This window comes from Myotis brandtii, unplaced genomic scaffold (assembly GCF_000412655.1).
Source record: "Myotis brandtii unplaced genomic scaffold, ASM41265v1 scaffold163, whole genome shotgun sequence".
Classification (NCBI taxonomy): Eukaryota; Metazoa; Chordata; class Mammalia; order Chiroptera; family Vespertilionidae; genus Myotis; species Myotis brandtii.
In genome coordinates this window covers 1,247,278-1,274,768 of record NW_005355962.1, presented here as the reverse complement: position 1 = coordinate 1,274,768, position 27,491 = coordinate 1,247,278, and the positions used below count along the sequence as shown (strand labels likewise).

Here is a 27,491-nt window from a genome sequence, read left to right as displayed (position 1 = left end):
ATCGCTGTTTCTCTGTCTTTGGATCTGTCCCTGTTCATCAGTCTATGTTGTTCTCTATATTCCACAAATGAGTGAGATCATGTGGTATTTATCTTTCTCTGACTGGCTTATTTCACTTAGCATAATGCCCTCCAGTTCCATCCATGCTGTTGCAAATGGTAACAATTCCTTCCTTTTTACCACCCTGAACGCGCACAATCTCGTCTGATCTCGGAAGCTAAGCAGGGTCAGGCCTGGTTAGTCCTGGCATGGGAGACCAACTTGGTTTTTGAAATTTGAAAATGCCAGAGTGTTACAGCAGAATGTGCTGCTTTCACACCTCCACCCCTTCCCAAAATTGGGCCTCACAGGCCAGTCAAGGGTCTGTGCTTTATGTTACAAGCCAGAGACCTGAATTTTATCAGTGAGTTTGGAGTTGATCACAGTTTTGAAGTCTGAGTCATATACAAAATGTCATAGAGGACTACTAATTTATAACTCCCAATTCCAACCTATTAAATCTATACATTCCAGTGACTATATTCTTTCCCAGTGGTTAGATTGTTTGCATTCATTAGGCCCCTCCCAAATAATAAAGTATCTATAAAATACGATTAGTAATTAGAAAACTGCTAGGTAAACATGATCAAGTCAAAAGAGGCTGGAGGAATGTAAGGGCTGCTTCTTCAAGGGCATGGAACTGTCTGCTTACTTTTCCCTGCTCACAAAATCATGCAATAATCTAGGGCAGCAGTTCTCAACCTGTGGGTCGCGACCCCTTTGGCAGTCGAACAACCCTTTCACAGGGGTCACCTAAGACCATCCTGCATATCAGATATTTACATTACAATTCATAACAGTAGCAACATTACAGTTATGAAGTAGCAACGAAAATAATTTTATGGTTGGGTCACAACATGAGGAACTGTATTTAAAGGGCCAGAAGGTTGAGAACCACTGATCAAGGGTTAAGATTGCTCATGTCTCCCAGACATGTTACATTGTTTCCTCTCTATGATATTTTTTTCCTGGACAATGCCAAGGTGCCCTTTCTATCCTCACCAGAATCATCCCCATTTTATTAATGTAGTCTTACTTCAGGCATGGCACATGGCAACGGATGGGGTTTAGCATTCTTCACATCTTAACCGCCACACTGTGATTGATCATGAGTCACATCACAGATCTCAGCCACGCCATTCAATACTCAGCATTGAATTGCATCAAGGAAGTGTTGTTGCTATTGCTCTTGGAAGGCAAACCCTTCCTTTGAGGGTGGGGTTAAGTTGGGGGGAGGGAGCACATCCACTCTAACCAACTGCCTGTACAGTGATTCCCAGCCTTAGATGGGCATAAGAACTGTTTGTAGAGGTTCTAAAATGTGTTTGGCTAAGTCTGACCTTAGACATGGGCTAAAGTAGAACACATGAGAATGAGAATGAGCAATAATCTCAAGACCAACATACAAAAAGAAAAAATCTAACCAAAAGAAACTATTTCAGAGGCATAGGGTCAAATTTGGCTTCTAAATACATTATATTTCCAAAATAATTTTTTAATGTTTGCCATGTTAAAACCCATGTTTTTGCCATGTTTAAACCCATGTTTCATTCAAATCTCCAGCCATTTCCTATTATAGAATTATATCATTTGCTACAAATGACTTTTGCTATTATCATTTGTTAACATATTTTTCTTATTGTTTTAGTATTTTGAGACGCATTTCTCTAAATTATAATTCTATCCAAATGGAAAAATAAAAAATATATCAAGAGACTCATGTTATCATAAAAACATGAAAAAGAAGATAGTTATTCGTGATAATGAAGACTATTCGGGTGCGTTTAATAAGCAAGCACTGAGGCTCCTCTGCCCTGTATGTCTATCTCCCTGGCCCCTGTGGGTTTATGAGTTTGCAATCCCTGGTGCAGTCTCTGCCCACTAATTCTTCTCTGCAGACTGCACAATCGTTATTGGCTGGACTTCTTGGTGCTCATGCTCTTGGGAAAGATATAGTCAGAGAATATATCTGGTGTGTTCTCTAAGTGCCCAGTGCTGCAGCAGTTTGATAAATGTTAAAGAATAAAACTCTCTCTAAGTAGGAGAACTGGGAAAATGTGGATGGTATTACCCTTATTTGGGGAAAAGAGAATACTGGTCTCTGAGGTATTTTCATGAAGCCATTTTTGCCAGTACTAGATATATTAAAAAGGAAAAAAAAGGACAATTTTCAAAATGTGGTCATTTGTACTCCATAAAAGAATAATGGACTCAGTTCTGTGTTTCAGTATGACTTACATTTCCATTTGCCATTTTGTTCACAAAAGCTTTTTTATTAAATTTATACCTGGAAAAAAACGTAATAGCTGAGTTCTTGTCTAAAATAGTAATGTGTCAACAGCCCACAGTGTGGCCTCTCAAAAATACTTGTGGAGACAAAGCATCAGTAAGATGGAATTCTTAATAACAGTGAAAACAAAGACTGGAAAAATCTAACGCTAGAGGCTGGAACTATTCCAATCAATTCTAAGACTGAAAAGAAGATTGAAAGAAATGAAATCAGTAGTCCCCAACTGATCCACAGCTGTCACTCACACAGAAGCTAATTTGTACAAGTTCTACCCTCTCCAGCCCTGGTCTTTCTGTATACATGCAAAGTAGTGCCCTCAAGAGAAAGTGAGAGGAGGCGTTTCATGTGACATTTTGTCTCTTAAGAGCCTGAAGTAAAACTCTGAAGGAGGGATGGTGAAGAAGACGTCTGTTAGTAATGTACGCAGGGAGCTAGGACTTGCAGACCTGTCGGTACATAATGCCAAAGAATCATGCCCCACCTGGAGGTGACTAGACAAAAGCCTGCTAAACGCTGGGGTCTTGAGCTGTGGACCACACCTATCAAAGACCTATGCGGGCCTCGAGTAGAAATCAAAGTTTGATCTGAACACAAGGATTAGACTCAAAGGATAAATAATCACTAAGTCTCTCGGTGAACATGATTCTATAGATGTGTTTGTCCTCTTTCAAGAAGGTCAAATAATATGAGGACGTACAAAATTACTCCAGAGGAAAGGAAGGAACTTTTTTCATGGAAACTCAGGATAACCTCTGTAAATAGTTCTTTAATGAGTAAGATTGTCATGTCTTCCACAAAGTGCCAAGGTATTAGCATGGAGGTAATGGGAAACACACAAACACACACACACACACACACACACACACACACACACACACACACACTTCAACTAACAATTTATAACTTTTTAAAACATTTTAGCTTTTTATAAAATGTTCAAAGACACTAAACTATAAAAAGTATGTGAGCCTTCAAATTCAGGCTAAGATGAAAGTGAGCAGTTGAAAGACATTGTTTATAAGAGGGCAGGATGAGATGAACCAGGTGACATGAAGAAAAGGGATCAAGTGGCAAGCGGAAGTATAATAAAAATAAAAGCAACTTAGAAGCTAAAATTTCAATAGGAAACTAAAATCCACATTAGTCACAACAAAAAGGCTGACAGTGCGTGAAATCAATTATTGAAATAGAGAAGTAATTGGAGAAGGGTTTGTTCTCAGTACATGGAAAAGCTGAAAACAATTGGAGGATACAGAGAACAGAGACCCAACTCTTGTATAATAGGTATATTTCAAATAGGTTAGACAATACAATAAATAACATAGCCAAACGAAGCTTTGGAGAACGGGGTAGTGGGAAATGGAATATGCAGATTGTCTGTGTTCACTGTGATCCAAGAAAAAGTAAAGAAATATACCCAGATTTAAAAGCACCCTAGCAAATCTTTTAAATTATAAAGATGAAGAAACAATCCGAAAGTACTGAGGAAATATTTTAACTTAGATTTTTCTTTTAAAAAATCAAAATAAGTTTAAGAATTACATAATCTGTGTAACAAAAATTTGAACTAAAGGACTAAATTTGAACTAAAATATTATTGGGAAAAGATTGTTACTTATGTTTATATTTAGTCAGGTATTTTGTTTTGTCAGAAGAAAACAAATATATAATTTGGCTATCTAGGATTTCAGAAAGGATAACATTTCTATGTCATCATAAAATTGTTACCAGAAAAATATTCTAAGTAAATGAGAGATTAAGCAAATAAATAGCTCAAAAAAGAAGTCATGGTCTTAAAGAATTTGTACTGAATAATTAATTCACTAAAACATGGTGAAACGCAAAAATTGAACTGGAACGCAAGATGTTCCCCTGGGCAGGATGCAATGATGGCTTCCCAGGTTCTTGTCCAGGTAGAGTTGAAGAATGAAACCATAGACAAAAGGTGGAATAGGAAAAGGTGGAAATTTATTGGGAAATCAGCACAGACTCCCACGTGGGGAGGGGGAGAGAGTCCCACCAAGTCCCTTTTTTCTAAGGTTTATAAAGGCTGCAGTTCTTTGTGTCTTGATATCCCCCCTGATTGGTCACTATAGCAGCTTCAGAGCTCAAGTCTTACCTCAGGTTCCCCTCTTCTTCGCCCTTATTGTTTTCCTACTCCCTTTGGCCTTCCTCTTCCCTCTCTGAATGAGTGGCTTCCTTTCCTTTATTCTGTGAATGTACACCTTCTGCAGCTCCCAGCCCCCTTACTCTATAAATGTATGCCCTCTGGCAGCTCCCTTAGTCTGTGAGTGTATACCTTCTGAAGCTCTATTATTCTGTGAATGTATACCTTTGGGCAGCTCCCAGCTTTGCAGCCCTGTGGTTCTCCCCATGGACCCCCTAATTCCTAAAACTTCCTAAACCTGCCTATTTTAACCCTAAAAACTCCTTTCGATGGGATTCAATTTAAGTAATTATTGTACATTTATTTATAAACCATGTGAATGTAAAACATTGGTGATAAAGAACAAATACATAATGCAACAAATCATAATTTTATTGCAATAATATGGATCTAATTCTCAAATACTATAAAAATGTCTAAAACTAGAGAAATGAAAAAAATTAAATCATGCACTTTTATTTGTGATTTTACTAATAAAAAATATAAGGTAAAAAATCTCTAAAATTTAGAAAAGTAACCACTATTTTAAAATAAATAGAGTATGTACCTTCCATATCACTAAATATTACATAATTATATATAAATATGTGCTATATATTATATGTAATTTATATATTATATAGTCTTTATTTAAAAAGTAAAAAACTATAAGTAATGGCACAAAAAAGTATACAAAACCAGATTATATATAAGAACAACAGCTATGACAATACATGTGACAGTAGAACATCCTCACAGAGCAGTAACAATCATTGAGGAAAAATGGAACAGTATTAAGCATTTATATACAATAGCTCATTATGTCCTCATGGCTATCTTATGAGATAGATATTTTCTTTTTTTAAGAAGGATTGGTTATGTAACCAAGTTCACAGAGCTAATAAGTGGTAGAGGTCAAAGGTGAATTTAATTCCATTTTACTCTTAAGCCCCTGTTTATAATCAATTACTATAATGTTTTTCCAGGTAATCATAATAACAACTATCTCTGACTTCCTGGGTTTTTGCTTGTGCCTCAAAGCTAGTTTACACACATTAGCTCCTTTAACCCTGGCAATAACCCTGTAAGAAAAGTGTTATTTATCTTCATTTTAAAGACAAAGAAACTGATGTTTACAAAGGTGGGTTGAAGCAGAGGTGAGATTTGTACCACCCATCTACCAGGTCTAAACTTATAGTTCTCTTTTATAAAAGACACAGATTCAAATTTGGATAACAGACAAAATCAACCTTTGTTTTTTAAAAAAGATACATCACCAAAAATACTAAAGAAAATTTGAAAATTAAAGGTGAGTAATGATTGCTTATAAGCATAACCAATGGACATAAGACACTGGGGGGTAGAGGGGGCCAGAGGATTGTCAAGGGCGGGGAAGAAAAAAAAGGACACATATGTAATACCCTTTGTAATACTTTAAGCAATAAAAAAACAAAACAAAACAAACAAAAAAAAAGAAACAGAAACGAAGGAGTTGTTTCAATCTTAATTTTAGAAAAAATAGAACTCATGGAAAAAGTACTTATTAGACAAAGAAAATCATTCTATTTATTTAAATTTTAAAATCCAGATAAAAGCGTGTCATTCACATACTTTTATGTGGCAAGTATTAAAGGATTAAAATACTTAAATAAAATGTGATAAAATAAAAGAACCTGACATAACCACAGTAGTAGTGAAAGGTTATAAATACTTTGAATCTTTGATAAAGTAGTAAAAATGCAAAAATATAAATAAAAGGGGGTATATAAAAATTAGAATGTTTGTACTTAATATAATGTACACTTTACAAGATCCCCAGTTGATAATGTAATATGCTAGCTGATAAAATAAACTTAATATATATTCAACCTACTTTCTGATCTCAATACAATATTTAAAGTATTAATAACAGAAATTAAAATAAAAACAACTGAAAAATTCTGAAAAACTATGAAGACAAATAAAATTAAAACACAGTTGACACTTAGAAAACAGGCCTACACACTTTCTCTATAAGCAGAGCCAACATCAGAGCCTTAAAACTGTAGTTATTACAGAAGAGAAGGAAGGCAGGAAACAGACACTCTAGGAAAATATTAGGGAATTAAGCCAGTGAAATCCTATCTAATAAAATAGTAATATGCAAATTGACCATCACTCCAACACACAAGATGGCCACCCCCATGTGGATACAACATGGCCACCACAAGATGGCCTGCAGGGGAGGGCAGTTTTTGGGCAATAAGGCCTGCAGGGGAGGACAGTTGGGGGCGACCAGGACTGCAGGGGAGGGCAGTTGGGGGGACCAGGGCTGCAGGGGAGGGCAGTTGGGGGGGAAACAGGCCTGGAGGAGAGGGCAGTTGGGAGACCAGGCCTTCAAGGGAGAGCAGGTGGGGGGGACCAGGCCTATAGGGGAGGGCAGTTAGGGGTGACCAGGTCTGCAGGGGCAGGCAGTTAGAGGCAATCGGGCCGGCAGGGGAGGAGTTAGGCATGGATCAGGATCAGGGACCCCTCGAGGGATGTCCGACTGCTCGTTTAAGCCCGATCCTGGTGGGATCGGGCCTAAACGGGCAGTCGGACATCCCTCGAGGGGTCCCAGATAGGAGAGGGTGCAAGCTGGGCTGAGGGACATGCACTCCCATGCACAAATTTCGTGCACCAGGCCTCTAATAAATATAATAAAAATTGAAAAATAATGATAGAATTTGAAGACTTCACATGTGAAAACACAATAAATGCTGACTAAATATAAAAGTTTATTTTTAAAAAGAGGAAATTAGCAAGTCCTCTGGCAAATCTAATCAAGAGAAAACACCAATTGAAAAAAATGGACCATGAAAAGTATACAGAATCAAAGGAATTATTTTTTTCTTGGATATGAAAGTATATGACTTTTTAAAGAGAAATACTAATTCACAAAATTATGTCAGGTGATAATGATGTGTTAATATAAGTTTATCAGTTGTAGCAAATGTACCACTCTGATGGGGGGATGTTAATAATAGGGGAGGCTATGCATGAGTTGGGGGCAGTAGGTAGATAGGAACCAGTGCTTCTCAACCTTCCTAATGCCGTGACCCTTTAATACAGTTCCTCATATTGTGGTGACCCCAAACCATAAAATTATTTTCATTGCTACTTCATAACTAATTTTGCTACTGTTATGAATCATAATGTAAATATCTGATATGCAGGATGTATTTTCATTGTTCACGACCCATAGGTTGATTACCACTTTCTTTTCAATTTTAATATGAATTTAAAACTGCTCTGAATAATAAAGTGTTCTTTAAAAATAAATACACTTAATTTATACTTTAAATTCTATGTCAGGTAATAAGAGGAATTTTTAAAAATATTGCTAGATTAATAACTAAGGAATGTTTTAACTCAAAAGATTATCAGGGACGAGTTTTGCCACTGAGTTATTTCAAACTCAAGTAAAAGATTTTTTTCTATTATATGAACCATCCCATGTAGTAGAAATATTAATTTAATATGCTAGTTATTTCATTAAGAAAGAATACATGATAATTTCAGTTAATGATGAAAAAGACATAAACCATTAGTGTTTAACTATTCATAATTTTTAAAAATCTTACAGAATAAAAAGAAGGATGATTTCTTAGCATGGTTAGGAATATCTTACTAGTTCAAGGGTAGAGCTATTCTCCTTAAGGCTAGGAACAAGATAAAGAAAACATATTTGTATACATTGAAAACACAAAAAGTTCCCACTAGGAAAGAGGAACATCATTTTTCTGCATAGATAGATAGTCTAAATTCTTCCTAAAAGGATTTATACATTTAAGAAAATCCCAATCATTTTTAAAAAATTGAAAGGATTTATATTTTTGGGGGGAGACAACAGTTTGGAAGACTGCTTCTAAATTCACAAAGAAAATTGGATGATAGATGATAGATGATGATGATGATAGATAGATAGATAGATAGATAGATAGATAGATAGATAGATAGATGATAGATAGATAGATGATAGATAGATAGATAGATGATAGATAGATAGATAGATAGATAGATAGATAGATAGGATAGATAGATAGATAGATAGATAGATAGATAGATAGATAGATAGATAGATAGATAGATAAACAGAGCTGAGATCAGGCAATCATTTAGAAAAATAAAAAGATTAATGCAGCACCTCCTGCCATACAAGTCATTTTAGTCTGCTACTTCTGCAGTGTTTACACAGTGCTTAGTGTTATATTGATATGACATTCACTAACAGTGAAAGAAAGGTTTAGGTTATAAAATTATTAAGATTTTGTGCTTTTTTAAAGTTAAATAATGCAAAATATTACCAAAAGTGCAATAAGGCAGGCACTCCATCATCTCAGTGAGATTGAATATAGCAACTCATTTCCAGGAAAGCAGATTGGCTTTAAGTATTAATACCTTTACAAGTGTTTAAACTAAAAAATTATACTTTTAGGAGTCTATTCTAAGACAATTAACATCATAACAGCCAATGATTTATGTAAAAGACTTTTAAGTAACAATAATACATAATTGTAGAAAGAATAAAAAATAGCAACAGTAGCAGAATGCTTAAAAACTGTATTGACTATACAAACTTTGAGATATAGCCACTAAAACACATTTCAAAGGATATTTAGTGGCATGGAAATATTCTTAGGTAATATGAATAGAAAAAAGAGCAGGAAACATATCAGCCCAATTTAGGAAAATAAAAGAAATGTACAATTAAACAGGAGAAACACTAGCCCTGGACAGTTTTCTCAGTGGTTAGAGCATTGGCCTGTGGACCAAAGGGTCTTGGGTTCGATTCCCAGTCAAGGGCACGTGCCTCTGTTGCAGGTTCCCCAGCCCCAGTCAGCAACCAACTGATGTGTCTCTCACATTGCTGTTTCTCTCTCTGTGTCACTCCCTCTCCCTTCCAATCTTTTTCTAGAAACTAATGGGAAAAATATCCTCGGGGGAAGGTTTTTTAAAAAAAAGGAGAAACACTAAAATGTTTCTAACACTAACACTAAGTGATAGTCATTTTGTCTTTTAGTACTTTATTTTCTAAGTGGTAAGGAAAAGGTCATGTTCAAAGATAATTCTCAATGAAAATATTATTTGGATGCTTGTCAAAACAGTAAGAAGGATGATGGTTTACCTATAGGGACCACTGCAGTGTGGTTTTGCATAGAGGAGACATTGGTCTCATATCTGAGTATAAAAAGGTTTATAGCCAAGCAGTAGAGTGTGTGGAAGGAACAGGGAATGGGTGGAAAATTACTAAGAGAAAACATCATGGTTAAGAGGGATTCTGGCTAAATTGACCCAGTAGGGTTCCTGCTGAAGGCTGGCAGGTGATCAGACATTACCTGGGGGATGATGGAAGATAAGGAAACTGATCAAATATTGAGGCTGATCAGATATCAGAAGGGGGAGATTCTGGCTTAGCATGATTCTTGTGAAAATTAGGCAACACAAAGATAAACATGAAAGTACAGAAGGTGAGCGTCCTTTGGAAAAGGACTTGGTCGGGCCAGACTAAAGTTTAGTCAAGGACAGACTCTTGGTTAATATGCAGCCCCACGTTAAGGAAATGTGGAGACTCGCTTGGAACTTACAAATAAGTCGACATTCCTGGTATTTGTTAGTCTGCACATGTGGACCTGAGCTTATTTACCTGCCCATGCCCTGGCTATGGAACAAATAGTAACTTCAGCTTTAAATCTTGGTCACTGATTCTCCCAGTCCTGTTATTGACAAGTTCTTTCCAATTGCTCCCAAAATAATTTGGTAAGATGGTACAATATGATAAGGTGTATTTTGTCTGGCGTGGATTCCATGGGTAAACCCATTAGCAAAGTGGGAGATTTCTTTATTGTGAAAACAACATCGTGTTATAGTGCTGGAAATTAGAAAAAAAAAGTTATCACTTCTGATACCATCACAATAGAGCAACTGCAACTGATATCATCTTTAAAAATGTTCTCCCATGCTTTATTATATACACAACATTGATATTGTTAAAATTTTACTCTATATACAATTTTTATCCTGCTTTTGTACTTATCATTACATAATATGCACTTTTATGTTGCCACATGGTCTTTTTAGTTATTGCTATCTTCTATATATATAAAAGCCAAGTCCTGACTGGTTTGGCTCAGTGGATAGAGCGTCGGCCTGTGGACTGAAAGGTCCCGGGTTCGATTCTGGCCAAGGGCATGTACCTTGGTTGCGGGCACATCCCCAGTAGGAGGTATGCAGGAGGCAGCTGGTCAATGTTTCTCTCTCGTCGATGTTTCTAACTCTCTATCCCTCTCCCTTCCTCTCTGTGAAAAATCAATAAAATACATTAAAAAAATAATAATAAAAAAAATAAAAGCCAAGTGACCAGAATGCCAGAATTACCAGGTACTTTGACGCACACTGCGGCCCCTATAGAGCCCCACCCCGAACAGGGGCAGGGCCAGCCGGCCAACCTCCCATGTCCCCTCCCCGCAGCTGGCCCGCCCCAATCTGCCCTAATTGGGGCAGGCCAGCTGGACTCACCCATGCACAAATTTGTGCACCAGGCCTCTAGTTATTTTAATAATTACCTAATATTTATTAAGCAAATATTTTATATTTTACATTCCTTGTTGTTGGGCAATCAAGTTGTTTCCTTTCCAAATTTCAGTAAAAACATATTCTTCTAGCAAGTCACTGAGTAAATAGAATCTTAATGAAAAGCCCAATTTTCTTTCTTACCTAATCTATTGATGTATATACTCACCACAGTGGGTTTCTTAATGTTTATATGACCTACCTTTGCTCAAATGGAATATGTTGTAGAGAGAATAATCCAAAAGAAACTAAAAGTTTACACTTGATCTTAGCCAAAAGGCCAAGAAGCGATTTTAAAAAACACTTTAAAAACTACAGTTTGTCTTGAAGCTTTTACAATAAGAGACCGAGGGTCTGCGGTATGTACACTTCATCGCCTGGCTAATGCTTTTCACGGAAAAGCATGTTAAATTCATACTAATGCTTCTGAAAATTAACAATACGTATAAAATTGGGGAGGAAAGAAAAAAATCCTTCCATCCTCCATAAAATAGTAATCTAAATACAAGAAAGCAATTTTGTACACCCTACCTAAAAATACAGGTTGTACATCTTGGCTTGACTAGTCTACCTTTAGGTAGAAACCTAGTAAAGTGCCTAAATCATTTTCCTTTGCAACTTACCATGCCTAATAGAAATTTATCAAACAATTTTCTTTCATCTGTTGATAAATCTATCACATAATTTATTTTCATCTTCATGTGAAAATAAAGGTAAAAGCAGATGTATGGAAAATCAGTCTAGTTGTGAACACCCCACTGCCAGGACTTGGTACATAGAACTTCCGCTGCTCCTGACTTGTTATGTTGTTCTCTCTGCACAACTACACAGAACTGAATCTCTCTTCCCCCCAAAAAAGAGTCATCTTACTTTTAATTTAGTAGCTAAAATTTGAAATATGAAGGGGTGATTGAAATGAATATTATTAAAAGGATTCATTATTTCTTTTTTAACTAAGCTAAATCTGCACATATAGCAAAAATGAAGTTGGTACAGTTTTCCGGGAAGACTTTTCTTGTGACAACTTCCACAAAAAGCAGAAAATTCAGCTGCATGGGTTACTTGAGATAAAAATGGATTCACACTTAGGCAAAGAGATGAAGGAAGGGAGGTTCTAGTTAAACGGCATAGCTGTTAAACGATGTTGCTAACCCTCCACACGCTGGCAGGAATGGCAGGTAAAATTCTCCAGCAAACTGCACCTCATGAATTGAATTGGAGTGTGGAGACCTATAAAAAGCACACGGTACAAGGAGCAAGACCTCAATTGTTATCTGTGCTTTTGGCTGCTGAACCAGTGAGCCCTCTGGCTGACTTGAGCAGCTCCAATTCCCCTGGGATTTCATGCTTCGTCATCCCTGAAAGAATAGATTTAGAGTACAGAATCTGTTGACATCTTGTTAGTTCTGGGGAAATAGAACTTGTGAAGAGAAGAGACAAGCCAAGGAAGTCCCGTGGGAATTATGGGCCATGGAGCATTTTTAGGTGCGTGTGAATCTTTCCAGAAAGAAACCCTCTCTGAATCCCTGTTCCCAGATGCCCTGCTAGAGTGAGTTCTTTTCAAAACTGAGAGCGACATCAGAAGTCCTTCCAAGACTGCCCCGAGGCCCAAGTCCTCTTCACATACTTAAACCTGCCATCAAGTGCTCAAAGAAAATTCTCTTTTCCAGACTAACCAATCCCGACACTGTCAAAGAATCCTTATTCCTATCGAATTTTAATGCCCTCGCGGTCTCCCTGCCCTTGTCTGTATGCTCTGGAGACAGTCTCCTTGATCTATTTCTTTCTTGAAGAAGGGACCCCAGTAAGGAGTGATTTCTCCAGGGACAGCTCATTAGTACACGGGGGTAGGACTACCTATTCTCTGCTTCTAAACTTTATTAGCATATTTAGATTTGACAGTGCACAACACGTGTGCTGCTGCTGCTGCTGCAGAGTTACCAGCCCCTCCTGGGATAAGACAGTAAAATGATGGACTTCATAGAAATATATGAATGAGAAGCTACAAACTCAAATGAGTTCTGTAGCCAGGCAGGTAGCACATGTGTGATCCATCTAGTAAGTGTCGGGAGTGACAGGGGTGGGGAGCCAGGAGAGCACGTAATAGTCCCAAAGGCATGCAGGTGGTTCCCGTGTATCTTCAAACACCACGTGGGACAAATAAGACACTGAAGTCCCCCATGGCTGCAGTGTGCTCCCTCTGCACTTGAGGCCAGCCTCTGGTGAGGCATTAGCAGCCACATACAAAAAATCGAACCATCTAACTTTTTTTGTGTCAATACTTGGGCTGCTCCAAAAATAAACTCTTAAAAAGAAAGCAGTTCACTACAAAATGACCAGCAATTATTTATTTTAAAATCTTTCAGGAATAGACTTTCAAATGATCCTAACCCTCTCGTGACTTTAGGAATTTGGTTGAGATCTCTTTTCCCAAAGCTAAAAAGATTATGTTTATTCCACAAATATGTAGTTTTAATAATAATGTTAACATTTATTTAGCTTACTATGTGGCAGGCACTATGCTAAGTATTTTTGTGCACATTTTTAAAGGAATCCTCACAAAAAGATCATGTAGTTGGCACTACCCACGGCTAGTCGGGGTAGAACTTTTGGCTACTGTTTTCCTCTCCTCTTTCTTTTCAGAGATGCAACACATTATTTTTAACCATGACTCTACGTGCCAGGCACCACCATCCTTAGAAAAAAAATCATTAACAATGTCTACTGATTTATTCTGTCTCTACTCCTAGACCAGTAAGAACAAGAAACTCAAGCTGCCTGTTTCTTAGAGTTTTTCCTTTCCAGTGTCATAGACTGACCTCTTGTTAAAACACCCTCCCCTGACATTGCAGAGAGACCTCGGACAGAGAGCCAGGCCTTTTCCACTCTGAGGGGCTGCCTGGCTGCTGGGCAAGACGAACTCATCCTCCTGCAGGAGAAAGTGAAGAACGGGAAACTGTCTGTGGACCAAGCCCTTGAGAAATTTAAACACTGGCAGATGGGAAAGACAGGCCTGGAAATGATCCAGCAGGTAATGTTGTCCCCAGTCCCTTCTGGAACATTCCCCCATGGACAGAGCTCCAAGCCTCTTTGTAAATGTTGAGTCTTCACAAGAAATACAGGCAATTGTTTAATTGTTTTCAAATAGCCACAAAAAGTAGATGTGTTCAAACTACCAATTAAAAGTTGAAAATATCCAGACCGCAATTGTACAAACCACTGGTGAATTCAGTCCCGAGATACAATGCGTTAGAGCTAATACCTAACCAGCTTCTAAGGCTGTCGTTAGTACCATATAGTGAATGCTTTATGAATCTCATTGATTATATTAGGGTGACTCATCCATACATGAACATGTGTTCAACATGCAGAAGAGTAGTATTTAGACCAGACTTGAAACAAGAGAATGACTGAAATCATATCAGGCAGTATTCCTAAATGCAATGTAGTAAGTATTATCTTCTCTTCTCTTTAAGCTGCCATGAGCATTAACTTCAGGTAAGCCTCGTCTTGTCTTCTATAAGTGTAATTTACATCCTGAGAAGGGATTGGAGTAGATGGTCCAGCGATGAGAATGAAAACAAAATGCCCCATATATAACCCAGGGCATTCCTCAGTGAGGGTATCAGGATCTTACCCTATGTTCCCACAGGCCTTCCTATGTCCAAAACATTCCAACGGTTTTTGTCTTCTCATCACAGAAAGCCCCAGTGTCTTAGAAACCAGTTGTCAGGCAGGTATTTGATGAAACACATTTAATTAGCTAGTTTAGGCCAAAGTACAAATAATCACTAATAACTTAATATGCTGTCTTTCCTAAGGGATCCGTTTTTATTTTAAAACAATGCTCATGAAAACAATATAAACAGTACAGCCTATCCGCAGGGCATAGTTTAGGCAAAGGGACTTCCCAGTACAATGAGATGACCCCATGTCAGAACCCATCTGTCTCCAGGGGCAGCTCTAGCTGTGGGTCGGTGGTTAGACGTGGTCCAGGCTTTGCAGTGCTAAGCAAGGGCAGTGACGTTGCCACACAAATGTAATGAATGCTGATTGTCGAGTTTTGTAACTGATCATTGTTTATGCTTCTCAATCTGTGCCAGCACCACCACCATCAAACATCCCTCTGTCCTGAAACAGGTAAAATATGCTGAAGTGCAGACATACCAATTACTTTCCTGGAAATGCTAGGTTATATGAATTTTGTTGAAATAAGTCAGTTGTATTTCAACCTCCTTTGACCCTTCAGTAATAAAGTTTACAATTTAGAGTAGTCCAACCTAAATACCTTCTTGGAAAGGACTTCACTAGTTGTTTTATTAAACACTTAGCTATTTCTATTTTGTTTGTGTATTTCCATTTAGTGTTGTTTTAGAAAGAATTTAAGGTGATCAATACTCATTACTTTGAGACTGATTTGGCTTACCTAGTATGAAGCGACAATGGAATAATGAATATGGTTAGTCTTTATGCAAAACAAAATAAAACAAAACAAAATAACCTGTGTATTCAAAAAGGGACACTAAGGCTACTTTCCATAAGATCCAAAAGTTTAACAATTCTGATGGAATATTGTTTGAGGTATCAGTCAGTACTTTTTTTTTTAGCTTTATTGAGATATAATTGATATAATATTGTATAATATTAAAGCGTTCAAAGTATTGATTTGATACTTACATATTGTCAAATGATTACCATGATAGTGCTAGCTAACATTTCCATCATCACATAATTACCATTGGGGGGGGTGGGAAGAGTGAGAACGTTTATTATCTACTTTCTTAGCAACTTTTAAGTGTATAATACAGTGTTGCTTACTGTAATCACTGTGCTATACATTAGATCCCCATAACTTATCTTATAGCTGAAAGTTTATACCCTTTGACCAACATCTTATCGCCTACTCCCCCAGTCCCTGCTAACCACCATTTTACTCTCTTTCTATGAGTTTGACATTTTAAGATTCAACATAAGTGATATGAAACAGTATTTATCTTTCTTTCTCTGACATTTTTTACTTAGCATAATGCCTTAAAGGTATGCCCAACCTTTTTTCTCATGGCTGAAGAAGATTCATTAAACATATAATATATCATATGTTTATATCACATCTTGTTTATCCATTCATCCATTGACAGACACTTGAGTTGTTTCCATATCTTGGCATTTGTGAATAATGCTGTAGTGAGCATGGGAGTGCAGATACCTCTTTAAAATCCTATTTTCACTTCCTTCTGATATATACTCAGAAGTGAGTTTGATGAATTAAATGGTAGTTGTATTTTTAATTTTTCAAGAACATATGTACTATTTTCCTTAGTGACTGAGCCAATTTACATTCCCTTCAACAGTACTCAGGGTTCCCTTTCTTCACATCCTTCGAACACCGTTATCTCTTGTCTTTTTTATTATAGCCATTGTAACAGGAGTGAGGTGATATCTCATTGTGGTTTTGACTTGTATTTCTCTTGTAATTAGTGATGTTGAGGATCTTTTCATATATATGTTTGTTATTTGTGTGTCATGAATAGATATTTCACTTCTGCTGCCAATTTTTAACCAGATTATTTGTTCTTTTCCTATTGAGTAATGTGTTCTTTATGTATTTTGGATATTAACATCTTATCAGATATAGGATTTGCAAATATTTTCTCCCATTCTATAGGTTACCTTTTAATTTTGTTGATGGTTTCTTTTGTTGTGTAGAAGCTTTCCAGGTTGATGTAGTCACTCCTGTTTATTTTTATTTTTATTGCTTGTGATCTTGGGTGTCATATCCAAAAAAAAGTTGCCAAGACCAATGTTGAGGAGCTTTTCCCCTATATTTTCTTAGTCCTTAATATAAGGACCTGGACAACAGTCAGAACAATAAAAGAATTCTTCCATTTTTTTAACATACATGAACCCACAGTCAATCCCACATTTCATTATTACTTTTGTCATTTAAAAAAAATATTTGTTTGTATCCTGAGGGTGAATCTATCAGAGATAATTATAAAGCCATATTATTATTGACAGAGGAAGCTAACAGGAAAAATGACACAAACATAGAGTTAATAATAGAAGAGTTTCTAGATGAGATGGTTGTAAAGGTAAAAGCCTTGTCTTTCGCTCTCCTCACTCCTGCTCATGTTCACTGAGCGCCTGAAGAACATTTGCTCCACTCTTTTTTTTTTAATGTATTTTATTGCTTTTTACAGAGAGGAAGGGAGAGAGATAGAGAGTTAGAAACATCGATGAGAGAAAAACATCGATCAGCTGCCTCCTGCACATCTCTTATTGGGGATGTGCCCGCAACCCAGGTACATGCCCTTGACCGGAATCGAACCTGGGACCTTTCAGTCTGCAGGCTGACGCTCTATCCACTGACCCAAACCGGTTTTGGCCATTTGCTCCACTCTTAGGAGAGTTCCTGTAAGGCAATGAAAACAACTCTTTATTTAGGGCATGTGATTTTTTTAGGTCTCAGGGGAAACCCCTAAGAAAAAGTGCTGCTCTTACGTTTTCTGCTAAAAGGGAGTTTTTGATTGTTAGCTTATTTTATATTGTGGTTAAAAAGAATCAAAGTTCAATACAGAGTATTTGGAAAGCAGAGAAAGATCACAAGTTAGCTAGGAAGGGGAATCCAGTTATGTTTCCTTTGCTTCTGAGTCCATAGTTCTTAGAAGGGATTCCTGGGAAGGAGTGTGTACTACAGAACCTGTCAGCTCTGGCAGCGGCAAGTCACCATTGTGTCACTGTCCTGCTTTTGGTCACCAAATAGCCAATGTAGACCCCTTAGGTGTTAGATTAGTAAAACAGCTCCCAAAAGAGGTGGGTTGTCGGTTCGATTCCTGACTCTACCACTTATATAACTGTGTGATTTGGGAAAGTTACTTAACCTTTCTATATCACAGTTTCCACATGTATAAAATGAGATGATGACATTTTTATCTACTTCATAGATTAATGAGGATTAAGTAAAATAATACATGCAAAGTTTCAAGGATAGCCCAGCTGGTGTGGTTCAGTGACTGAGTGACGACCCATGAACCAGGAGGTCATGGTTTGATTCCCGGTCAGGGCACATGTCCAGGTTTCAGGCTCCATCTACAGTAGGGGGAGTGCAGGAGGTGGCCAATCAGTGATTTTCATCATTGATGTTTCTATCTCTTTCCCTCTCTCTTCCTCTCTGAAGTCAATAAAAACATAAATAAGTAAATAAATAAATCCTATATAATAAAGAGCTAATATGCTAATTAGACCAAAGAGCAGAACAACCATCCGGATAACCTTCCAGACCACCTTCTGGATGAAAAAGCCAGGGCTGCGAAGGCCAAGGCAGCTGCCAGGGCTGCGAGGCCCGGGGCTGTGAGGGCCAAGTCCCTTGCACGAATTTCGTGCATCAGGCCTCTAGTAAATAAATAATTGGCTATAGTAGTTGGTGTTTCATCTTGACCCATGAATATTTGGGTAAATCTTGATTTCTGTTTCCTGGTTGTTCCCTCATTTAGGAAAAACTACGCCAACTACGGGATTGCATTATTGGGAAGAGGCCAGAAGAAGCAAATGTCTATGGTAAGTACAACTTGCCTATTATTCAAAAATGATAGTGTGATGAAGTGGAAAATACAAGGACTTTGGAGTCAAGCAGTCCTGACTTCATAACCACACTCCATCACTGCTCACCTGTGTGACCACACAATGCCTCTAATCCCTGGTACTCAGGTTCCTTGTCTGCAAAACAGGAACAAGTACACATATCTGAAAGTGGTTTAATAAGTTCACATATTAAATGCTTTCACCTTCTCTGACCCATAGTGGACGTTCAGTAAGTGCCAGTTACCCTTTTTTCCTTTGATTTCGATGTAAGTTGAAAACAAGATGATTCTGCTCCAGTTTCTTTTACATGAGCCATTATACAGAGTATTAAATTTTTAATGCGTCATACTTTTTTAATAAGTAAAATAGTCTCAATATAGTCAGTTCTCACAACTGTCCACATGTGGATCATTTTAAATTGAAATTTCCTGTTGCCTTCCCCTGCAGCTAGCCTGCTTCTTGGCAATGCAGATTCCCCTTGCTAATATTTAACAGTTGCTCTCAGGGCAAAACAAAAAACAAACAAACAACACTGATCTTAATGTCAACACAAATCAAACATTGTTAAGATGGTAAATCCTCTCCAAAGATAAGCAACACATTCCAAAGTTGGAAATAAATATATCCTTACTACCTGACCACTCTTTTCCCAAGTCCCTGCTCCTGCCAGATAATAAAAAACTAACAACCACTAGCAAAGCTTGCAAGCTTTCATCTCTTCCATTTTCAGTAATATTGCATAGCTTTTAGCTAGTGCTTCATGTTGAAAGTCACCCTGTTAAAAGTCACCCTTTTTATATTATTGGTTTGTTATCTACTTTTCCATAGAGAATTCTTCTATCTCTCTTAGAAATGTTTTCTAAAAAAGAAATACTGTCACCCTAACCAGTTTGGCTCAGTGAATAGAGCGTCGGCCTGCAGACTCAAGGGTCCCAGGTTCGATTCATGTCAAGGGCATGTTGCGGGCACATCCCCAGTAGGGAATGTGCAGGAGGCAGCTGATCAATGTCTCTCTCTCTCTCATCAATGTTTCTAACTCTCTATCCCTCTTCCTTCCTGTCTGTAAAAAATCAATAAAATATATTTTTTTAAAAAGAAATACTGTATAAAATAATTAAGTTCATAAACAATTTACAGATAACTAAAGTTCTATAAACTTCCATTCTAATGTGGGATGAGGTGAAAGTATAAAATTACAAAATATATAAATAATTTTACTAAGGACCATTAAGTAGTAGCAGTAGCTAATATTTATTGACTATCTACTATACACCTAACATGACCTTATTAATTTCCTATAATAACCTTTTTAGGTAGGCATTAGTTCCAATTTATAAATACGGAAGCTAAGACTCTGAAACACTAAGACACCCGAAGACACATAGATTAGAAACTAAAATCTATTTCTGTTTGAATCCAAAGTCAATGCTTTTAATCATTGATGTCCTAATTAGAAATCAACTAGTTCTCCTTCCAGCCAAAGTGGAGTAAGTAGTAGCAAATAAATTCTCCCACTGTAGAGAACACTAATACTGGGCAAAAATATGAGACAACTGCTTTCAGGAAGTGGACAACAGAAAACCTAAAACTAGAATCCCAGAGACAAGCAAAACTTCTGTAGTCGTTCCCATAATTCCCAGAGACTAATTTCCTGACTACAAACTGTGCAAAACAAGGCAGTCCCATTAAACTGAGGAGACAAAGATCCAAGACCAGGGAGTGTGTGCGGTGGGTCACTGAAGCAGTAGCTGTGTAGAGGTAGCCTCAGAGGGCACGAGGGACTCCACAGGGCTGTGGCTGAGAGATGAACTCTGCACATGCAGAGCAAGACCACTCGAGGCACACAAGATAGCAGTTTCTAGGGCACTGAATGCAGAACAGACTCTAGAATTTAAGTGGAGTTAGAAAAAAGCCATACTGGGATATGTGAGTTCCTGCCCAGACAGAGTGGAAACACTTTGTTAAAATACCTGGCATTCTGCTGTGATGCCACGAAATGTAAGGTGTAAGGACCATGACTTAGAGTGGGACCCACTTTAGACCCACCATAACAAAGTCTAAAACCAAGCCGCTATAAGATCCACATGGAACACAGAAAAAAAACACCCTAATATTTTACATCTATCTGCTATGTATAATTTTCTGTTTCCAATATCCCCTCACCCTATATAATGTTTTCAGCATTTATAATATTACAATTTTGCTGTCTATAAATTCTCTGATTTTATTTATCTGAAAATGTCTTTATTTCAACAAATGTTTGAAGGACATTTTCTCTGGATTTACAATTCTAAGTGGTCATTTTTATTTTCAGCACTTCAATGATATTATTACATTCTATTTAGTCCTCCACTATTTCTGCTGAGAAATTAGTATTTCTATCTTTTTTCCTCTATATGAAATGTGACTTTTTTCTCTGGCTACTTTCAAGAATATCTCTTTATTTGGGTTTGAAATAGTCTGACTATAGTTGCCTATATGGAGTCCTCTTAACAGTTATGCTATTTGGAGTTTGTTTGTTTTTTAAGTCCTTGAAACTGTATGGAGATGGTTTACATTAAATTTGGCAAAAGTTTTGGCCATTATTTTTTTAAATGTTTTGTCCAAAACTCACTCTTGTCTCCTCTGGGACTCTAATTATATTCATGCTGCACTGTGTTACACTGTTCTACATACATGTCTCTGAGGCTCTGTTCTTTTTAACCATTTTTTCTTCCTGTTCACCATATTGAATAACTTCTATTGTTTTGTCTTCAACTTTATTAACTCTCTGTTATATCCAATCTTCTGATAAGCTCATCTGATGAATTTTTTATTTCTTTTATTATAATTTAAATTTATATAATTTCCATTTAGTTATTTTATATACAGTTGGGCCTTGACTTACGAGTTTAATTCGTTCCGTGACGGAGCTCATAACTCAAATTACTCGTATGTCAAATCATAAAGTGAACGAATGAGACACGTGATGCTGGGCTGATGTTGTGGCATTCACTGTGACGTTCTCTGCGCCAGCTAGAGGTGGGGTATCTGAAGCTGGCTCGTAACCTGAATTTTAGCTCGCAACTCAAAGCAAAAAATCGGCCGAGAGACGGCTCGTATCTCGAAAAACTCATTAGTCGGGATACTCGTAAGTCAAGGCCCCACTGTAGTTTCAATGTTTTGCTGAGATTTCCTATTTATTCACTCCTTAAAACCATATTTTTTATGAAGTTAACTATGTTTATCAGAACTACAGTAAAGTCTTAGCTGAAGTCAACAATGGGATCATCTCAGGTTTTTATTGATGGTTTTCATTTGCTTTTCTATGATTTATATTTTTTAGTTTTTTCATATCTCTGCCTTTAAAAAAAATAAGTACTGTACATTATAGATAATCTGCTGTATATTCTGAATTCTGTAATATTCTTCTGATGTGTTTGATTCTGGTTTTAGCAGAGAGTTCGATTACTGACGTGAACTTATGTAGGCTTGGCTTTGTGCTTTTTTCAGGGTTGACTTACAGAGAGCCCCATATCTTTTCTAGGCCCTCAGTGGGACTAAGCCTACACTTAAGTTGGGTGTTATAACATACAAAATAGGAAAAAATATAAAAACAATCACAGATATTATACTGAGTGAAAGATGCTAGGCACAAAGAAGTATGCTCTGAAATTCTAGATAAAACTAATCTACTAAAGATAGAAATCAGAGCAGGGGCTATCAGAAATATTGGTGGGGTGAGGATTGATATAAGGGGAGAAAAATGTTCCCTTTCCTAACTGGCTGTATAAGTTTGTCAAAATTATACTCTTAAAAATGTTTGAATTGTACTATATGCAATTATTACTGACTAATGTTAATTTCAAAAAAAGAATGGAGTAGCCCATGCTAAAAGACTATCAAAGCAGAACAGCAAGCTTTTATTAAGTGTCAAACATATCTAAATCATAATACCTTGGGACAAGCACCAAGAGAAAGAAAAGACACAGGTAATAAAAGACATGGTTTCTCACACTTAATGGATGGAGGTTAGTATTTTTTAAATCAGATTGTGAAATTTCATGCTCACCTTAAAGATAAGTAACAATAAAAACAACATAAAGAAGAAAGCTTAGAATAAATATTATATCAAACCCAGTAGATGGTTTTTGTCTTTTTATTTTCTAGATAAGCTCACCATCGTGCACCATCCAAATGGTAAGTGCTCCGTATGTATGGGAGGATTTAGGACTAAGTCAACACACATAGTAAACCAACTCCAATACACATTAAACCTGATGTTATTAGGCAGATCAGTGTATCATCTCACATAAATTTTGTATTTATATGCAAAACCACTTGATAACCAATAAATTGTGAGAGAGTTTTAGACTAGCACTGCTAGGGGCCTTGTCATATAGTAAAAGAAGCTTGTACTTTGAACTCTCCCTGTCCTGCCTCTTTACAAGTTACTAGTTGTGACCTTTGGCAAATCACTTAACTCTTTAGGCCTCAGCTTCCTCATATGTAAAATGTAGATAAGAATTCTGCCTTGGGAATTGCTATAAAGATATACGTAAATAAGAGCTGATGTTTGATGAGTGGAAGTTGTTGATAGAGCCAATGAAATTGGAATAGCACTTGAGTGATTCACTTTAGTGTGATGGGGAGGGATGTGCGCAGAATCTTGGGAAGGCAGAGAGGAAATAGAGGTCAGCGAGGCAGCTGTTGGATAATCAGAAGCAACTGTCTATGGACCGAACCAAAGCACTGACTGTGGGAATGGAGAAGCAATAGAAGTGAGCAGTGTGGCTGGGATAGAAAATGGGAAGCCTGTGCTACAGGCAGGAGGGTAGTAGAACGTGCCAACGGGAGGTATTAGGAATCATTTTTCTTAAAAAGTGTATTTTGCTATTGGTGAATCCTGGTACATGGGGAAAAGAAAAATAAAGGAAGAAAGAAAAATCAAGTGGGGGTTGTTATTCAAAGGTGTTGAACTGTTTCTGAGCTGAAGCAACTCCTCAGTGTCCTACCCAAGTGAATCTTTATGGGAAGGAGAAATTAATAGCATACTTGCCAAAGGTGCCTTTCGGTATGCCCTTTTCTCTCTTTAGTAATTGTTCTCTTTACCCATATCCTACTCTTTGGATATATACATATTTTTAAAAGTGCTGAATAAATGAATTATTAAATGTGTGAATGACTAAAGAGATAATAACAGAGTTTGTATTTCTAGGTAATGAAAGTGTCCACAATGAAAATACTTTATATAGCATGCCCCTCGGCAATAAGGTAGGTTGTATTTATCTTAATTTTTATAAAATGCAAAAAAAAAAGAATTTTGTTAAGACCATAAGAGCCTTCTATCCTGATTATGCTTTGAAACATTTTGAAAATATGAATAAAATAGGTTACATAAGCATTTGTGTGGAAAATCCATGAGCAGTAATTTAAAGAACTCAACTGTTTGGAAAAAAAGCAAGTAAGGAACTTGATCAAAGGAAAAAGGCATTGAGGCCAAAGTGTGGCTTAATTCCACATGCATGGACCAAATAATAATAACAGAGTTTGTATTTCTAGGTAATGAAAGTGTCCACAATGAAAATACTTTATATAGCATGCCCCTCGGCAATAAGGTAGGTTGTATTTATCTTAATTTTTATAAAATGCAAAAAAAAAAGAATTTTGTTAAGACCATAAGAGCCTTCTATCCTGATTATGCTTTGAAACATTTTGAAAATATGAATAAAATAGGTTACAAAAGCATTTGTGTGCAAAATCCATGAGCAATAATTTAAAGAACTCAACTGTTTGTAAAAAAGAAAGGAAGGAACTTGATCAAAGGAAAAAGGCATTGAGACCAAAGTGTGGCTTAATTCCATATGTATGGATGAAATACATCCTAGAGGAGGTATGAAGACATCATCTTTAGCAATAAGAATATAATCAGTGTATTTGTCTCACAATGTACACAGTCCTTAATGTCTAGTTATAGAAAAAAATATAGTATATTGTTCATGTAAATATGCATTACTTCACATTTTAGAGTGAACTAATAATAAATTGCTAATGGGAAGCCAAAAATAACACTAAACAAAAACAGCAGCAATTAAAAACCAAGATCAGTTCAAGACAATACTGATAATGACCTGAACACAAATTTTTTTCATAAAAATTGTGATTCCCACTACCTATATATATGGAATGTAGAAAATATGCACTGTTACTCCAAGTCATTGGCAGCTGGATTTCTTGCTAAAATCCAGAATTAGAGCCCTTGGTAAGTTCTCATAATAAACCAATTTTAGTGTACCAAATTTTAATAACCCTCAATATTTCTAATGTTTCAAATAAATCAGAAGTAATCATAAAAGCCATTCACTCTTAAGAACTGATTGAAGTATTTGCATTTCTGGATCATTCTGTGACCCACCAATGGGCTATAAACCTAATGAGTCTATAATATATAGACTCATTAAACTCATTCTGCTATAGCAGAATTATGGGGTAACACCTAGGCCAGTGATGGCGAACCTATGACACGCGTGTCAGAGGTGACACTCGAACTCATTTTTTAGTTGATTTTTCTTTGTTAAATGGCATTTAAATATATAAAATAAATATCAAAAATATAAGTCTTTGTTTTACTATGGTTGCAAATATCAAAAAATTTCTGTATGTGACACGGCACCAGAGTTAAGTTAGGGTTTTTCAAAATGCTGACACGCTGAGCTCAAAAGGTTCGCCATCACTGACCTAGGCCCAGGAATTTATGAAAATATCTTTGTCAAATGAAGATCCTTCTATAAAAGCTAAAGGACTGTACAACCATGACATGTCATTTTGGAGTAAGATTTTGGATAAGAGAAAAGAATACAAATTACTAACACTGGGAAATAAAATTTGAACTCAGGATTTTAATGAAGTTGAGCTTTAAAATGATTCTTTCTTTTTAAGATGGAGAATTGTCTTGTCAGTTGCCTCTACAAAGTTGTTTTTGTGTGACTGTGAAAGGCAACTATGACTTTATTATGTTTCTTTGCTCAGTCTAAAAAATGGAGAAATAGTAGATAGCTCTTTATCTTTTTTTTTTCTTAGCCTCCTGCTCGACTCCAAGTTGAAAAGGAATTTGGTTTCTGTTGCAGAAAAGATCACTAAGAAAGGTAAGAAAAACAACTATATTAAAATAAAATAAAAAACCTAAAGCAGCCTTATTAGGAACTTGAAGGAATCATTTGTCTAGCAAACAGAATACTCTTAAATATTTCATTTGCTTCTTCTGAAAGAATAAACACATGTATTTTTCAAGCCAAAGGTGATTGTTCCTTAGAAAGATTTATGTATGGGGGTGATTTCATGCAAGCTAATCAATTTCAATTGATGATTCATTATTCACTAATACATTTCCTGTGATCTCATTTTCAGGTTATTATAATGAAACAGGAATCTGCAGACACTGTGCCTTCTGGGTGAAGCAAGCTTGCATTTGGATTTGCTGTCTTCAGAGCAAATCTATACTATGAAAGAAAAAGCAGCCCTCTGGATTTCAGATTTTATTATTGCCACAATTTATTGACATTGCATCTGCTTCAGATGGGTGTATCAAGCCTAAAATTGAATGCCCCAGCAATTGCATTCTTTGAAAATGAAATTCTTGCATTTTACAATGCACTTTCCCACTGAAGCAGCTATTTCCCATTTTGAAAATGGAAGGAAAACAAGAGCTGAAAAGTAAAATGCTCTGTAGCAGTTATGGGGCCTCTTTTAGGCACTAACCTTAATAAATTACTCCTTTTGTCCTTGGAATAACCATGAAAATACAAATTTGTTCAACACATATTTGCCTTTTCAGTGGTTGGTCCATTTTCTGAATTTCTCATATTCAAAACTAACTATTGTCACATCATGCTTGCAGAAACCTTCCCTTATTTAGTGCTTATTTGCATGTAATCCTGAGAAAATTGTTTTCCTAACTTTTTGTATCTCATATTAATATAAATTTCTACAACCTGTATCCCTCATTAAAAGACTTATAATTTCATCAAATTACTTCTTAGGCACACCTTACTAGCTTAGAATAGAAAGTGGATTTCCCATTGTATGATTTTCATGCACAATTGCTGCAAATAAAATAAATGCTTAAAGCTATGTCTGACTTTCAAAATCAATACATGAGAATTAACCACTAAATTCTTCTGCTTACCAGGTTACTGAGTCTACCAAAATTATTTGAAAGCAAGTGAACTTGATTAATTTCACTGTGTAGTGCCCACAAGTAGAATAAACGCAAATGCTGTTTTTCTAGCTTCTAAACAGTGATAGGAATGACTATTTTTCAAAAAGTGATTCTGAACAATATTGATCAGTGGTTTCTCAATACCATTAACATTCTTTTAAAAGCTCATCAATTAATCGGTTTAATTAATCCCTATAGAAGCTGCTTTTGATTATTATATTTGGAAATTCAGCCTATATATTCACATCCACGCTTTCAAGAAATGACATGCTGTTCCAGGCACTGAGCCCCCATCTGTGTGGATTGTCGCCCCCAGACAGTTAGGGAGAGCAGCAGGAAAACTGACTGCTTTTCTATCATTTTCTCCATTTATAAAATGTAAATGTATGCAACATCTGTAAAGTTAAAACTTCCATATTTTCCTGTGACTGATGCCTACAGTTACACCATTAACTTTAGTCTTATTAAAACTGTGAAATTCAGTGACAGGTAAAATGTTAGCTTTCCTGATTGTAATGCAATTAGATCATCTCTTACCTGAGACTTGGTTAAGGGTGGAAGTGGGAGACAAGGCCTGAGTGTTATTCAGATCTTTAACATGGATGGAAATCTAAATTCAGGATCTTTGAAATTCCACCCTTGTGGAC

At 36.6% G+C, this 27,491-nt stretch overlaps 1 protein-coding gene across 1 annotated transcript in view; it reads left to right on the top strand.

Moving 5' to 3' along the window:
- The window catches only part of BANK1 (B-cell scaffold protein with ankyrin repeats 1), a 273,465-nt gene extending 247,346 nt beyond the window's left edge, over positions 1 to 26,119 (top strand). Inside the window, exons 12-17 of the mRNA XM_005862305.2 lie at positions 13,919 to 14,097; positions 18,560 to 18,623; positions 22,797 to 22,826; positions 23,845 to 23,900; positions 25,707 to 25,771; positions 26,034 to 26,119. Of these exons, the coding sequence (XP_005862367.1) occupies positions 13,919 to 14,097; positions 18,560 to 18,623; positions 22,797 to 22,826; positions 23,845 to 23,900; positions 25,707 to 25,766 (389 nt within the window). The 3' untranslated portion in view covers positions 25,767 to 25,771; positions 26,034 to 26,119. The remainder of the gene's footprint in view (positions 1 to 13,918; positions 14,098 to 18,559; positions 18,624 to 22,796; positions 22,827 to 23,844; positions 23,901 to 25,706; positions 25,772 to 26,033) is intronic.
- Positions 26,120 to 27,491: the final 1,372 nt, after the last annotated feature.